Source organism: Emydura macquarii, unplaced genomic scaffold (assembly GCF_026122565.2).
Source record: "Emydura macquarii macquarii isolate MOO-44397 ecotype Brisbane River unplaced genomic scaffold, CSIRO-AGI_Emac_v2 contig_2205, whole genome shotgun sequence".
In the NCBI taxonomy this organism is placed as follows: Eukaryota; Metazoa; Chordata; order Testudines; family Chelidae; genus Emydura; species Emydura macquarii.
The window spans coordinates 9,202,059-9,216,858 of record NW_027132342.1 but is presented as its reverse complement, the minus strand read 5'-3'; the positions used below and the strand labels follow the sequence as shown (position 1 = coordinate 9,216,858).

General features: G+C 38.4%; 1 protein-coding gene across 4 annotated transcripts in view; it reads left to right on the top strand.

The window, feature by feature from the left end:
• Positions 1 to 14,800, top strand: part of SCUBE1 (signal peptide, CUB domain and EGF like domain containing 1) — a 295,960-nt gene that overhangs the window by 162,052 nt on the left and 119,108 nt on the right. For 3 of the 4 annotated variants that reach the window (XM_067559336.1, XM_067559335.1, XM_067559337.1), the window contains one exon: positions 1,780 to 1,896. In XM_067559336.1, the coding sequence (XP_067415437.1) occupies positions 1,780 to 1,896 (117 nt within the window). Of the gene's footprint in view, positions 1 to 1,779; positions 1,897 to 4,824; positions 4,915 to 14,800 lie in introns of all 4 variants that reach the window. The other variant, XM_067559338.1, reaches the window with a different exon arrangement.

Sequence of the window (14,800 nt, the reverse complement as noted above, 5' to 3'; positions counted from 1 at the left end):
CCAGGCATCTCTGTCATTCTGGATTTGATTCTCTTCTCACTTACATCATTGTATATAAGGAGTGACTCCACTGAAGTCAATGGAGTTTTACTGGTGAAAAGATGGGAAAAGTGAAGAGCATCAGGATCTCTATTTGTGAGTTTCCTGGCAAGAAAATGTAGGCAAGATTTCAAAAATAGCCTGAAATTAGGTTTCATGTATTGAGACATCTGCCTGATTTTTGAAAGTTTTGCAGTCCTGTTGAGATCAGTTATGTGTCTGAAATCTAGGTCTAAAATATGCAGATTAGGCTCACTTTTAGCCCTCTATTAATTAGACACAGTGTAGTCAGCTTTTCTTCCTGTTTGCAGGTGATTACACACCAGAAAATTCAAAGATATTCCATTTTTTAGAGGCAAATATTAAAGTGAGATCATTGAGATGAATGAGACCTGTAGGATGCTCCACATTTTGAAAATGAGTGGTGTTTTAGTATGTCTTTGAGAGCCTCACTTTAAGTTCCTTTAAAAAAAAAAAATCTTGGCCTTACCTAATTGTGGAATTTATCGGCTTGGATACTTTATAAATTGTCTGTCTATCAAGGGAAATCCTGGCGATATTGAAATGATTCTAGAGCCAGTCTAGCATGGTTTAGGAATAAATATCTGTGTCAAAGAGCTTTCTTTGATTAATAGGATTCAGTATTTAAACTGCCATAATATTTAGAAATGCCAAAACCCGCCGAAATAATTCATATAAGTAAATAATTAGACATTTGATTTCCCAATCCTTTTTTTAAAAAAATATTTCAGTATACGCATTCACAAAGGACCTGATCCTCCTCCCTCTTCACCCTGGTATAGACATTTGGACCTGTGTATAATGACAGGAAAGTGTGCTTAAAATTCTCAGATCACAGTTGTTTCATTTTGCATGCACTTGCACAAGTGTGTGGTGACACATGGTGTAAAACAGGAAGAGAATCAGGCCCATTGTAAATCTGATTAGTATTTGGGAAATACCAGCATCCTATGGGTTAAAAATGAAATTTCCTCCTGTGACAAAAATATGCTTTATTAGTAATTCTTTAAAATTGCTAAATGTTGCCCATTTTGAGAATTTTTTTCTCCAAAAATGTCTTTGTTGTTAGAAGTAATTTTAGAAAATATATACTTAAGTAATAGTGAAATCTCAATGGGTTTCTTCCTAAATGAAGCAAATATACTGTAGTCCCAGAAAAAGGATTTTTTTTAAAAGTAAAAGGATCTCCTGTCTTATTTTTAAACATTCTTCTACTCTAGGAGGATTAGAGTTTTTGAAATAATAGATTTCAAGACTGATGTATTTTTGCTCTTGTGGTCTGGATCACTGCTTCCTCCAATTATGGAGTGAAGCCCAGCAGAAGAAAAAAAAATGCCGTCTATAGACTGGAAAATATGTATATATTAGTAGACTGCTCATTTCTTCATGCCATATACATCATGGATATGAAGCATGTAATTTTAGGAGGAGATGAAATTGGCTGGGCATTCATGCTAAAACAACCCAAACAGAATGAATAAAAAAAGTGCAACATTCTGGTTTTTTTATTACATGGATGAGAGAGAGGTTAGTTAGGAAAAAATGGGATCAGGCAAAGAATGGAGAATGGAAATACCTACAAATAAAAATGTTGTTTTGTCTAATGTCTTGCTTTATAATTGATCTTCTGTATTCAGAAAAGGCCCTTAAAAACTAATTGGTTTCATTGTCATTTTATTTATGTATTCATATATACATATACATTTTGGGCATAACTAGTAACCTGTAACTATGGAAATGGAGGCTGCCAACACACCTGTGATGACACAGATACTGGTCCTGTGTGTGGTTGTCATCAGAAGTATGCCCTGCACTCAGATGGCCGAACATGCATTGGTAAGTACGTCTCTAAAGCACTCTTTTTACTGCGTGTGTGTGTGTGTGTGTGTGCGCGCGCGCTAGGAGATTAAAACTGTTGTTGAGAGGAGTGTGCAAAAGTAGATTATGATCATAGCAGATCAGAGATGCAAAGAGATCAGAAAGATGGAGTTATGATTGTTTTATTTAAATGTTTGTCCATGAAATATCCCATTGTAATTGTTTTGTCATTTTAATTCTGTTTTTATAAATCGAATTTAATAACTTTTTAAAATGAGAAGCACAAAAGATGACTATGGATCAAGTAGTCAAGTATGTGAGTAGTCCATTATTTCAGTGGGACTACTCACATCAGTAAGTAATTTTTTACAAATTATATTTGGGGAAAATTTAATACCTATGATATGCTTTCATTCCTGGTTTTTGTTTGGTTTTGGTTTTGGTTTTTTGATAGCAAAATAATAGTACTCATTGTGAGTAAACTTCCAGTGTGACTGTCAATGGGAAAATGGCCTAGCAGGAAGTGAAGCATCATGGTTGATGCCATGCAAATATTTATTATTACAGAGCACATTGTTTGCATAATATTATCCATTTTTTACAGAAAGGAATCTTTTGCAATAATTTAATCAGGGGGGTTGTTCGTTTTTGCACTCTTCCTCTCAAAATCAGAGCCTAAAAATCCATAATGGTTCTCATAATCTTCACTTTGTTATTGATTTGTTTGTTTCAAAATTTTATAAAGTAATACAAAAAATAGGAAATAAGCTTAAATACTTTCAAAATTAGATGGAAGTTCTTAATCTTCTCTTTCCCGTCTTCATATTTGAAAACATACCTGTCCTGATCCCAAACGCACTGACGTCAACGGAAATCTTTCTGTTTACTTCAGTGGGCTTGAGATCAGGCCTGTAGGCAGCGAGATCTGTATAGACAAACACCTATGCCAGTGCATGGAATTGACTTCAGATGGGACTCAACATAGAGAAACGGGTCCAATTGTACAGATCTCATGGCAGGATCAGGGCTGTAGCATTCACAAAAGCAAAGGTAATCAGGGTATAACAGTTATGTCTTGCTGTATACACTACTTATTCCTGGACTGTTAGAGAGACCCTATCAGTACTTTCTGTTAACATATTGGTCTCAGTCCTGCAGCCCCTCTGCATGAGGGACGTCTATAGAAGTCTATGGGAGTTCCGTTGGGGGAGGGCTTGCAGGATTGAGGGCCCTAATATCAAGTTTCATTGAGGAACGTAAAATAAATTTTCGATGCTCCCATTTGCCAAGAGTTCACTATTCATTAATAGCCTCAGGTTGACATTTAATTTTGTCCATCATGTTGAAAAGGACGTATACACAGCACTCATGGCTTTTTTTATTACTATTGTTGTTCATTTTTGTAATGTAACAAACACAACTCTGTGTTACATTCTTTGGTCCTGTGATGTAAGTCACATATTACTGCTTGTGTTGATTTTCCTCCCTCTCAGTAGTTCTTTCTTTTAGAACACTTTTTTATTTTTGTTTATTTTTTACATTTTTATTCCTGCTTTCTGGTGATGGTTCCTGATTGCCTGTCTTGTCTGATAACTGATGTTCATTAATTATTTACAGAACAATAAAAAAAACCACAATATCTCAAACAAAAGCCTCTATTGCAGCCTGATCCCATCTAGAACTTGTTTAAAATCTTCTCGTTACAACTCAACCATGTAGTATTGTTACAGATAAAACCTGCCAGCCGCGGCCTTCTCCTCCTCCTCCTCCTCCTCATTTCCATTATTCCACTGTTTGCTGTCTTCAGTGGTGTATATATTCTGGGCATCACTGCAAGAATGCAAACTTCTGCAATGCCAGATAAATACTTTTTGACCCTTTGTCTAACACATTTTGTCTTTGTTTGCTTGACTTTTTTTTTTTAATGTTTTCTGCATGTAAAAGTTTCCACTTGCATTTTGTTTTGCTTTTTTAATAAAGCAACACCCCCACCCTGCATAAATCATTTTATTTACCCAGCTCCTGCTTTCTCCATTGCTTTCCTGTATGAGAAACCTTTATTTTTATTTCACTTGCTGCTCATCTCTTCCCACCCTTGTGAATGATTGTTTCTATGTGTTTCTAATGAAGCATAACTCAACTAAAGTCCTTGTTATGCTGGATTGAAACTCTTACATATAGGATATCAGCAAATATCTGCAAAATGACCTTTGCTGACATCATCTTGCTTACTGCATGCTTATAAAATTACTAAACCCTGTACTTGCAACATCTTTTCTAGCACTGAATGTTTAGCTAGTAGTGTTTCATAGACAAGCAGGCAACCAGCACTGCCCAAATTGATCTTTTTTGTGTTTGTTTGGTTTGTTGTTCGTTTTTTTATTTTTGTTTTTTCCTTTTTTTTAAATTTGCATGCATTGTGTTTGGTTTTTAAACACTGTGTCAATGTGTACATGACTATGGTGCACCCATGCCCTTCCATCACCGGATTCTTTTAGCTCTGTCTGTCTGTCTCATCTTGGTCCTCTGGCCTGCCATTTTCAGATCCTGATCCCTCCGTCAGCCTGAATCACTTTACAGTTTGTCTTTAATAGTTTGTTTAACGAGAACCCTTGTATTTAAATTTCCATTACTAACATCTGTCTGGGGCACTCCTGTTTGCTGTCTCATTCTCTTTTAGGAAACAAGCTTTGTGTGTGTTTTCTGGTTAATTACTTTGTCATTTATCATTCCTTCTCCTCTTCCTTCTCCCCCTCTTCTGCCCCAAGCACCCTTTAATTTTTTTCTGGGGTTTCAAATGGAATTAACTCTCTAACGGGGATTTAGTGCTTTCATGGCTTGCTTCTTGGCTTTGGTTGTGCCATGTCAAGAAACTGTCTTAGGCAGCGGAAAATTGGGCTTTTGATTAACCAACTGCTCCATGTTTGTCCCTTACTTGTGTTTTAGAGAAGGATGAGGCTGCAATTGAGAGTTCTGAGTACAATGCCACGTCAGTAGCTGATGTGGACAAGCGGGTGAAACGGCGGCTACTTATGGGTAACACTTTTCTTCCACTTCCTTTGTTGTGCTCTCACTTTTGTCTGTATGTGTGTGTATGGATTTTTTATTTTTATTTATTTTTTATTTTTCGTTTAATTCATCTATGTTGATGAGGTCACCTTTTTTCCAATTCTTATCTTCCATCATACAATTTAATTTCTCATTTGTAAACTCTTTTCCCTAACCCTGCAGATGTCATGTTCAATTTCTTCTGCATAGAAAGAAACTTTTGCCATTAACCTTACTTACCTTTTGCAAACTACTTCTTATATGTGATTTGTGTGTGTGTTTGTGTGGATGTGTGGATCCAGGGTTCACATAAAATCTCATGTGTCAGACCTGCCTTTAGTTTGTAAGTGGATGATGATGTTATAAAATGATGCCCTTTTTCATATGTGGTGTTAAATGAATTACTGTATTTGCTTATTTAAGTTTTTGCAGTATTTTTGAGTGAAATGTATGTATTATTACTGGAAATTAATTTATTTCCTTAGCATTAATATATTGTGAACCATTGTGATTAGTGAGCTTTAATATGATCTTCTCTCAAAACTAGAGTGTGGTTTGTTTCTGTGGGTTGTTATAAGCTAAAGAGTGGAAGAAGAATTAATAGGGAACATCAGAATGAAGAAATACATTGAACAATCAAGATAATTTTTTTGCTTCTGATATCAATCAATTGCTCAGGCATCTGATAAACTGTCTTGTTCATATTATACATATGACCATTGATGATGGTATTCTTTTTGCAAATAAAAAGGAGCTTGCATTTTTGGTTTTCATAAGAGACTATGATATGGGAACAGAATCAACAATCCAGTTGCCTTTCCTTCTGAGTTATTCTTTAAGAGCATAGTGGCTGGATCTTTTCCAGATTCCTTTTCATGTAATAAATGCCATTGAAGAGTATGGATTGCTGAATTGTACTGCTACTTTGGAGACAGCCAGTCAGTTGATCAGACAGAATTTTTGGTTTTGATCGGTCTTGCATCATGCAAAATGGCCCCTCTAGATCTAAAGTGCATTTCGTACAGGTGAAAAGTGACAGATTGCCATCCTTTGAATCTGGAGTTCTTTATTTATCCATAGAGAGATACAGCATACAAACTGGCAGTATAAGCTTCCCGTCAATTACCTGTCAATTATGAGTCCAATCCTTAAAGGTGCTGAGCACTTCATAGATTTCAGCACTCTCTGTGAACCTCAATTCTGATCTGGAAGGACCATTTCTTGAGGACACGAGGACTGTTCAGTTTCTATGCTAATTTAATCCTTGATGACTAGGATAATTGTTCCAATTGTTATTAGAGGTATTGATGCTATCTTGACACTGGTCCACTTTGAACAGGTTTGAGGCCATCAACTCATTTCACATAGGTCAACAAACAGCGGTCAGATGGTAATGGTTTTGCCATTATCAATCTAAAATGGTATTAAATGGTTAAATGTAGGTAAAATGCTTTGTATCCTATTACTAAATTCCTCAGCCATCTGTTCGCCTATTGCCACTAGATTGCCAACAGGTTTGAAGTGCAGTAAAAGTTTGAAATGCAGGCAATCCATAGGCATGATTTGTTGTATAATAATAAATTGAATACTCACAAACCAGTTTAGATTTACATAAGTTATTGTATAGATCATCCAGCACCATAAGGGCACAGTTAATGGTTTAGGCTGGGATTTCAAAGAGGGAATGAGACACCCACCCCCATTGCAAGTCAACAAGAATTGTGTCCATAGCTTCCTTATGCCCTTCTGAAAATCCAAATCTTTAAACCCTAACCAGTGAACTTGTCCCTGCCAATAAAAGTTCATAGTGCAAATTTTTTAGTAGAACACATACTCTGATTGCCATTGGACATTCTGAAGCCCAGAAGTGACCAGCATGTCATCAAAGCTGAAAAGCAATCCATACGTTTGGCCAAAAAAAGTCACACTGTTGACTAGAGTAAAAGAAAACAGAATAAAAAAAAAGTTATGGTTACCAATATGCTTCTTAAATATATCAGGCTCCCATTAACATTTATTAGTATGTGGCTGGAGGGAAGGGGTTAACAATTCAACTAGTCATATAAGTGGTCAGAAACAGTCTATAACTCCTTTAACAGCATAGATGTGAAATACATGCAGTAGCTGGACTATGGAATCCTTAGGAAAGTTGTTAATTAGAACTGAATAGCTACTGAAATCAAATCTGAAAAGGCAGCAGCAGCAGTTCATGATCCAATTTCTGGTACATAGGGAGCCTGTGATTGGCTTTGATAGTATTCCAGTACACTTTCAAAGTTAATGACTTTTTCAAATAGCCTACAGTGACATGTCTCTTCTCGTACTTTTCAAACTGCCCTTATAAAAAGTACTGCAGTGATCTACAATAATTTAATAGTGTTGCCAATTCTCTCAAATTTATTATTGTGATTTTGACCCCTGCTGTAGGCCATCTTATGACAGGAAGACAGGAAAAGTTCCAGTGATTTAAGGGAAAGAAGAGAGGGAGATCTTCCCACAGTGCCCCGTATGTTAGAGGAAGGTGCACTAAACTGCAAGCCCAGAGACCATCACTTCTAGTCACAGCTCTTCCACTGACTGCTGTTAATATTTCTGTTCCCTTCATAACGTTTATTATGAACCAAGGCTTTATACTGCTACCTTGAGGAATTTCATTAACCCGTTTCACAGATAACTGAGTGCTTGCACAAGGTCACTTCAGGCAGAGCTAGGAATAGACTCCTGGCCTTCCTATAACAGTCATCCGTTTGCCACATTACCTTTCAGAAGGAACACAAATTAGGTTCTTCTGTAATTCATACTAACACAGTATGACTGTATGTCATCCTGTAATGGCTAGACATCATGAAGAGGGAACCTGATAGAATTCTCTTTCCCTCCTCCCTAATACAAATATTTTTCTCTATATCTTGGAGGCAGACAAGAAACAGGATCTTCTAAAACAATCTAATCATCTTCAGGGCAATTCAGCTTGTCCCTAGGAGTTTTCCCACAGTTTTTATAATGTTGTCTAAGAGGACCAAGGAAGTTTGAATTATCCTTTATATCTCCCCACCCATCCTTCCATCCCAGATCCCCTCAGTGAAGACTACCAGGTTCTGAATGGAGATTCCTTCGCTCATCATTCAGGAAGTTTCACTGAATGACTTTCTCTGCTCTGTGAACTTAAAGGAGGTATATCTCCACATTCCTATTCAACCAGTTCTTTGACAGTTTCTTCATTCCCACCTGGACCATGGCCACCCAACAGGAAGAAGGGGTACAAATATATCATTAGGTGGATGGCCTGCTGTGTTCTTGCTTTATCTCCATCAAGACCTCTGTGTTCCACAAATCCACAGCACTGTTGTAAACGGAGAAAAGAACTCCTTGGTCTACACTCCGAACCACTTCCTCTGAGTCACAGGTTTCTTATGAACAGAAGCATGGGCTTATTTACTAGAATCCAGGGAGAAGCAGCTTCAAAGAGTTGTCTGAGATCATTTGAGCCAGGATCTCACAATCAGAAGCCCTTTCTCTCCTGGGTTTAATGGTTGCATTGGTGGACACCATCCAATTGGACCTGCTCCATAACAGAACTCTACAGATGTTTCTGCTATTGGTCTGCGATCACGAGGCAGAGTCCTCTGATCATCATTTTCCTCAGCCCTTTGGTGTCCAAAGATCTCTCCACTAGTGACTCATCATAAATAACCTCTCCAAAGGCAAACCTATGGTACTGAGAATTATGATAGAGGCTAATCTCAAGATACAGGATGCAAACATGGGAAACCAATCATGTTAGGACCTCTGGTTCACATGGAAAGCCTGATGAAGCACCAACTTTCCTGAGTTCAGGACTGTAGGCTAGGGTCTTCAACACTTCATATCTCAGATCTTCAGGTCAGATAGCCTGACAGAATGCAACAATCAGACAGCAACTATAAATCAGCCTCTATAAATCACTAGGAAGGCACCAGGAGCTCCTCACTCTGTGTTAGAAATCATCTGGATACTATCCACTTAGGAAGAGACAATCATACTATTTCACATCTGTTTACCTCACATATTACTGACTCCTCATTGTTCCAGACATAATGATCCCCTATCTTGGAAAGTGAATCTTTTCTGCCTTGTCTGTGTTCTTAAGTATATGTTCGCCCTCCCCAACTCCCACATTTGCATACCTCCCAGAAAATTTGGAAGGTTCCTTACTAGCCTTAGAAGGAACATCATAGAACTGTGGATCCTGCCTCAGCCGATCAGTCTTCTGCTACCAGATCCCTGATCCTGACTTTCCTGCCCCTAGCAGCATGGAGATGGACAGGCTAGTGCTTCATGTTTTCAACTACTCCTCTAAGATGCTTCATTTTCTGTTGCAGTTAAGGCCTACCAAGTATCTGTCTCACTTTCTGCCAATAGTGCCTTTTCAGATATGTACCTCAACTCCTGGCTTTGTGATACTCTGTCCTAGAGCTCTTACTGAATGATTTAAAACAAGGCTTGAGTTACAAATCTCAGATGACAAATATTTGGCTTGGGAGCACTCAATCTCACAAGACTAAACAACCCTGATATTCACCCTAATATTTCTTCTTTCCTTCAATCAACAAAATATTTGATACACATCATTGAAACTAATTGCCACAAAGGACCTCAACTCAGTTCTTAGCTATTCAGTTCAGTTCTCACCTATGTAACCAAAATTCTCCTTGAATTCTTTGGGGTCAGTTTTCCTTTACTATCTGATAATTAGAGTATGGCTACATTGCCCTGCAAGTTGGACAATGTGGGCATCAATTTAAAAGTCCCTAGTTTGCCCTAATGTAGTCCTGCAGCCTTTAGGTGCATATTGCTGTTTACACCCTTGTAGAATAAACTGCAGGACAGCATAGACAAGCCCTTAGTCTCCTTCCTTATTAGAAACATAGAATCATAGAAGATTAGGATTGGAAGGGACCTCAGGAGGTCATTTAGTCCAACCCCCTGGTCAAAGCAGGACCAACCCCAACTAAATCATCTCAACCAAGGCTTTGTCAAGCTGAACCTTAAAACTTCTAAGGACAGAGATTCCACCACCTCCCTAGGTAACCCATTCCAGTGCCCCACCACCTCTTAGTGAAAATGTTTTTCCTAATATCCAACCTAGACCTCCCCCACTGCAACTTGAGACCATTGCTCCTAGTTCTATCATCTATTACCACTGAGAACTGCCTGGCTCCATCCCCCCCTAGAACCTCCTTCCAGGTAGTTGAAGGCAACTATCAAATCCCCCTCACTCTTCTCTTCTAAACAATTATTATACTTCAGCTCATAGAGTTTGTGAACTGGGTGTTATTTCCTGTAAAAACTCTTTATCCAACCCTTTGCTTGATGGGTAGGTCTCTGAACTAGCGACCAGTACCAAATGTCAATTCGCTTTTCCATGTTGTCAGTTGATCTCCTTCCCCAACTCTCCTGTTGGAAGGAAATGAGGCTACATTCCCTAGTCATGTTCAAACCCCTCAAGTTCTACTTAAGTAGGACTTCACCTTTAAGAAAGTCAAAAAGTTCCTTAAAGCCACTATTTCAGATGATAAGAACACACCCTAGGGAATCCTCTAATGTTCATAAAACATCTTCACAAGAGTCTCATATGTGTTTCACTGGATCTGGAACAACACCCAAGGCAAAGAAATAGGTCTCTCTCTGATGAGATCTGCAAGACTGTACCCTTGTCGTCTCTCCACATTTTCACCAAATAATAGAAGGTGGAAGTGGGATCTTCCTCTCATTTCATACAAAAATCTTCTGCCGATCCTGAAACTGCTGGGAAGTATTAATCAAAAGATTAATAGGAAGGAGAGAACAGTGCTAAATTTAAGCATTGGTCTTCTGATCCTGCAGGTTCTCCTTCCCATCTAACATTTTTCATTTTTCTTTCCCTGTGCGTGTAATCCATTCAATTTCTTATTTTTCTTACTCGTGTTTAATCATGATTACATGTTAGTATTGTTCCCTCCCTCATATTCATCTTCTGAGTGCTACTTCTCTGCAGTTTCAGGATTGATACAAGGTGATCTGTATGAGAATAGTATAATTTTGTCTTCATAGAAAATTCATACATTTTCAGAATTTAATCTCATAAAATAACTGTCCGCCAATCCTGGGGTCCCGTCTTTGCGTTTTTCCCCTCTTACTTTCTTCCGTCTCATCACCGTTGATTCCAATAGGAAAATTTTCTTCAAGGGCTCTGAGAATCTGGCTGCCTCCTAACAGGCCATCCTCAACCTTACATCTGACAAGCCCACTGGTGTACTGTCTCTTCCAGCACTCTCCACCTGAGGCACACCACTTGTATTTGTTGTCACTAAAAGTTGTAGCCACTTTGACTTCACATTGTCTGTCTTAATTAGTATTCTGCCCCTTGATAAGAAGGCTTGAGACAGCCTTTTTCCTCTTTCTCTCTGAAATTTTGAGAATTCATTTTAGTAATCTTGAAAATGAGGGACCAATACCTGAGCAAGGCACACAACGGGTAGGTTCTCTGCCAGGCTCTCCCACATAGTTGTTTAATTATACCTCAGTTCTTACCTGCATCACAACTATTTTCCTCTGGAAAGACCGTCCATTGGCTGGACTGTATGAGAATATAAATAGGGATTAAGATAAAACCACCAAACGCCTTCTCACATGTAACCCTAAACTATGATTTGATTCCAAGCACTAGCCTTCTACATCATAGAACTTCCATTTCTAGTTGTCATTTTGTAGCTCTTCCCAGCAGTTACTTTAGTACCATACAATTTTATTTTGATAACCCTTTGTTAACACAGATTAACTGAATTTTTAAGTTTAGCTCATTTGAGAGGATTTGGCACATATTGTATCAAAAAAAATCTCTGTTCTTCATTATTTTTCATATCCTCATAAAAAGTGTGTGTGTCAGTCTGTGCATGCACACAAAACACCCAATCCCTTCAAATTCCACTTTAAACCCTAAAAAAAAATAATCCTAATTTCAAATGTTACCCACTCACATATTCCTTTCTCTGCCCACAACTGGAGGCCTGCCTATTGGCTTCCGTTAAATCAGCTTTGTTTGACATAAATCTACTAAGAATCAGAGCAAAAAGTAAAGAAAAATGACAAAGAAGCAGGCAGCATTATGACAACAAATGCTGTCTGCATACTTTAAAAATGCCTTTTAGTACCACTTCAATATAAATTGCACATGCATTTAGTTTCCTTTCAGATGTGGCTTTAATCTTCACTCATTTGGGAATAGCTTGTTTTACAAACACACTGTAATGTTGGTCTGTGTTTTACACAGGCTAAAGTATAGATAGTTGTATTAAGAGTGAATGCCCATTTTTCTATGAGTAGGCTTATATGCAGGTTGTACGTGTGAACCTTTGCTCTGACAGACAAATTAATTTAAAACTATCACTCTGACCAGAATTTATTGTACTCCACCAGGTGCATTGTACAAATCTTGTACAGATTATAGTGTGACACAGAATTGGGCTCAGGACATTATTAGCCAAATACTGGCCCATGCAACAGCAATTGGTGGAGCACTGCCCATTAAGGGATCTTAAAGTGGCCCTAAATGAGCAGTTGAGAATTTCTTCTCCATGAAGGAATCCTTGGCTGGCATAAAATTGGCTCTGTGTTAGCCCCTCTTGGCCCTCCTGGTGTAAGATATGTGTTGGGTGCAAGGCTGGAGCGCACTTGTGTTCTGGTGATCCTGTTGGAATAGTGGCCTTTGGGCCATTACAAGCTGGCTCAACTTAGAGGATGCTCCTTAGGCTGCTCTAACTTGCGCTAGGATCATTGTGGCCCTTGGTAAGCCTAGGTTTTAAGTGTGGAAAACTTGCTTTGATCCACTGTTGCCTCTCCCTCTCAGCTGCACTTAGTTCTCCTATTGTGCAAAACTCCATATCTAGCCCGATACGTACATACACATACACACATACACACACACATCTCAACCTACCTGGTTTTATCACTCAAAATTGGTTCAGAGAATTTAAGGAAAAATCTTTCTTCTAAGGGAATCTATCTCCTCGAGTTCTCCTCTTCCATTCCTTTTCTGCCTCAGAATGAGGCCCAGGGCCCAAGCATAATTTTTTGGGGCCCAGTACAAACTTGTAACACGGGCTCCCTCCCACACACATACCCATGGGGGTTGCAGCCTTGGCCCTGGTAAAGCATACCCTTTTCTCTCTCATGTGGGGGCCCTGCTGAGTCCCAACCCTCATCACTGGCTTTGGCCAGCAGCAAGCTGGGAGCCTATTTCATTTAGGACTTTCATACAATCTTTTTTTTTCTTTCTTTTTTTTTTTTTAAGTTGGGTAACAAATTGTCTTTTGGAAAGAAAAGTTACATGGGCTGTACATTATTTGACCTTCAGTCTTAGAGGTATATTATAATTAGGGATGGCTGAACCAATTCTGATTGAAAGAAGAACCTGCCCCAAGTTCAGAAGTTTATACCCTTTTATTAAGGGTTCTTCTTACTTGTGGCAGCAGATCCTGTTGAGTAGGTGACCAAACAGCCCCACATCCCTCCTCCCCCCCATAGTGGGTGGTTTCATTCAGGTGGTGGTCCGCCCCTTTTCCCTGCAGTGAAAGGGCCAGGGAAGCTGTCTCCCATGCAATACCTCATGGGCTCATGTCCCTCACTGAAAATTCCCATAATAATGAAACCTACCAGGTTCAACAGAAATCAAGAGCCTGATCCTCCTACATCATTGAAGCTAATGAGAGATTTGCTACTGATCTCAATCAGAGCAGAATCAGACCCCCAATAAGGCTCTTTAGTAACTACTCTAAAAAGCTGTAGAATATTTATTCATATTTAAAATTATATTGCAGAATTTAACAGAGAAATATTGCTCTGCTATAGAATTCTAATCATTGGTTCAAGCGTTCTATAGAAATGATATTCTCTATTAAATTATGTTTGTTTTAAGAATAATTTCTATGATAACCCACTTGTTTTCTACACAAACCCTATAGGTATCCTTTTCCATAAGGGTTGATTTTTCTCTCCTCCAAGCAACATTTTGGGGCTATTGCCCTAAAAACCAGACACCGATTATAGCTGACATGAGAAAATTTGGCATTTATTGTATCTTATGCATCATGAGGCTCTCAGTCTTATGAGTTTAATATTGTTTGTTTCAGGTAATGTCTTTAGACAACAAAAGTAGCTGCAGAGCTTTAGAAAAGCTTATCAGTCACATAGCACTCAGCACTCCTAAAGTATCAATTTGCAAAACTGTAGGTATACCCAGAACTACTCCCATAATGTCCACATATTACTGCAAAGATCCCTCCTTTCACTATAAGAATCCACTGCACAAAGCCTTGACATACATTATAAAACCACTTACAAAGTTGTAATAAGGGCTTTGGGGACTTATCCTTTCATCAGCATGATGGAAAATGATAATCCTCTGCCATTAAAGTTTTAGTCTTTAGTCATATATCTATATATAACACAGTGCTGCTTTTTAAAACTTCTTCACAGTCTCAGAAAGACTTTGAGGGATACGCACTCTCTAGAAAGTCACTTTCTCTGTGATGCAAAATCACAAATGATATCTGTGTATTACAACAAGCAACCACTACCATCAGATTTTATCTACATAGGGAGCACTTTGAGTGTATTGAAGGCTGTTTATTTGGAAGCAAATTGGGATGTATTTAAAAAAAATGATGTGAATGGAATGGTTGGTCTGCAGCTTGAAAGGTCTTTCCATAACACAAGTTGTAAAGGTCAATGGGTGAAGAGGGATTTTCTTCTGTTAATTCTGCTGTATTTTCAAAGCCTTTAATTTACTTCATCTCCTTTTTAGCTGATTCAATGAACTAATGAAAACAAATCAGTTTCACAGCAGTCCCATTCC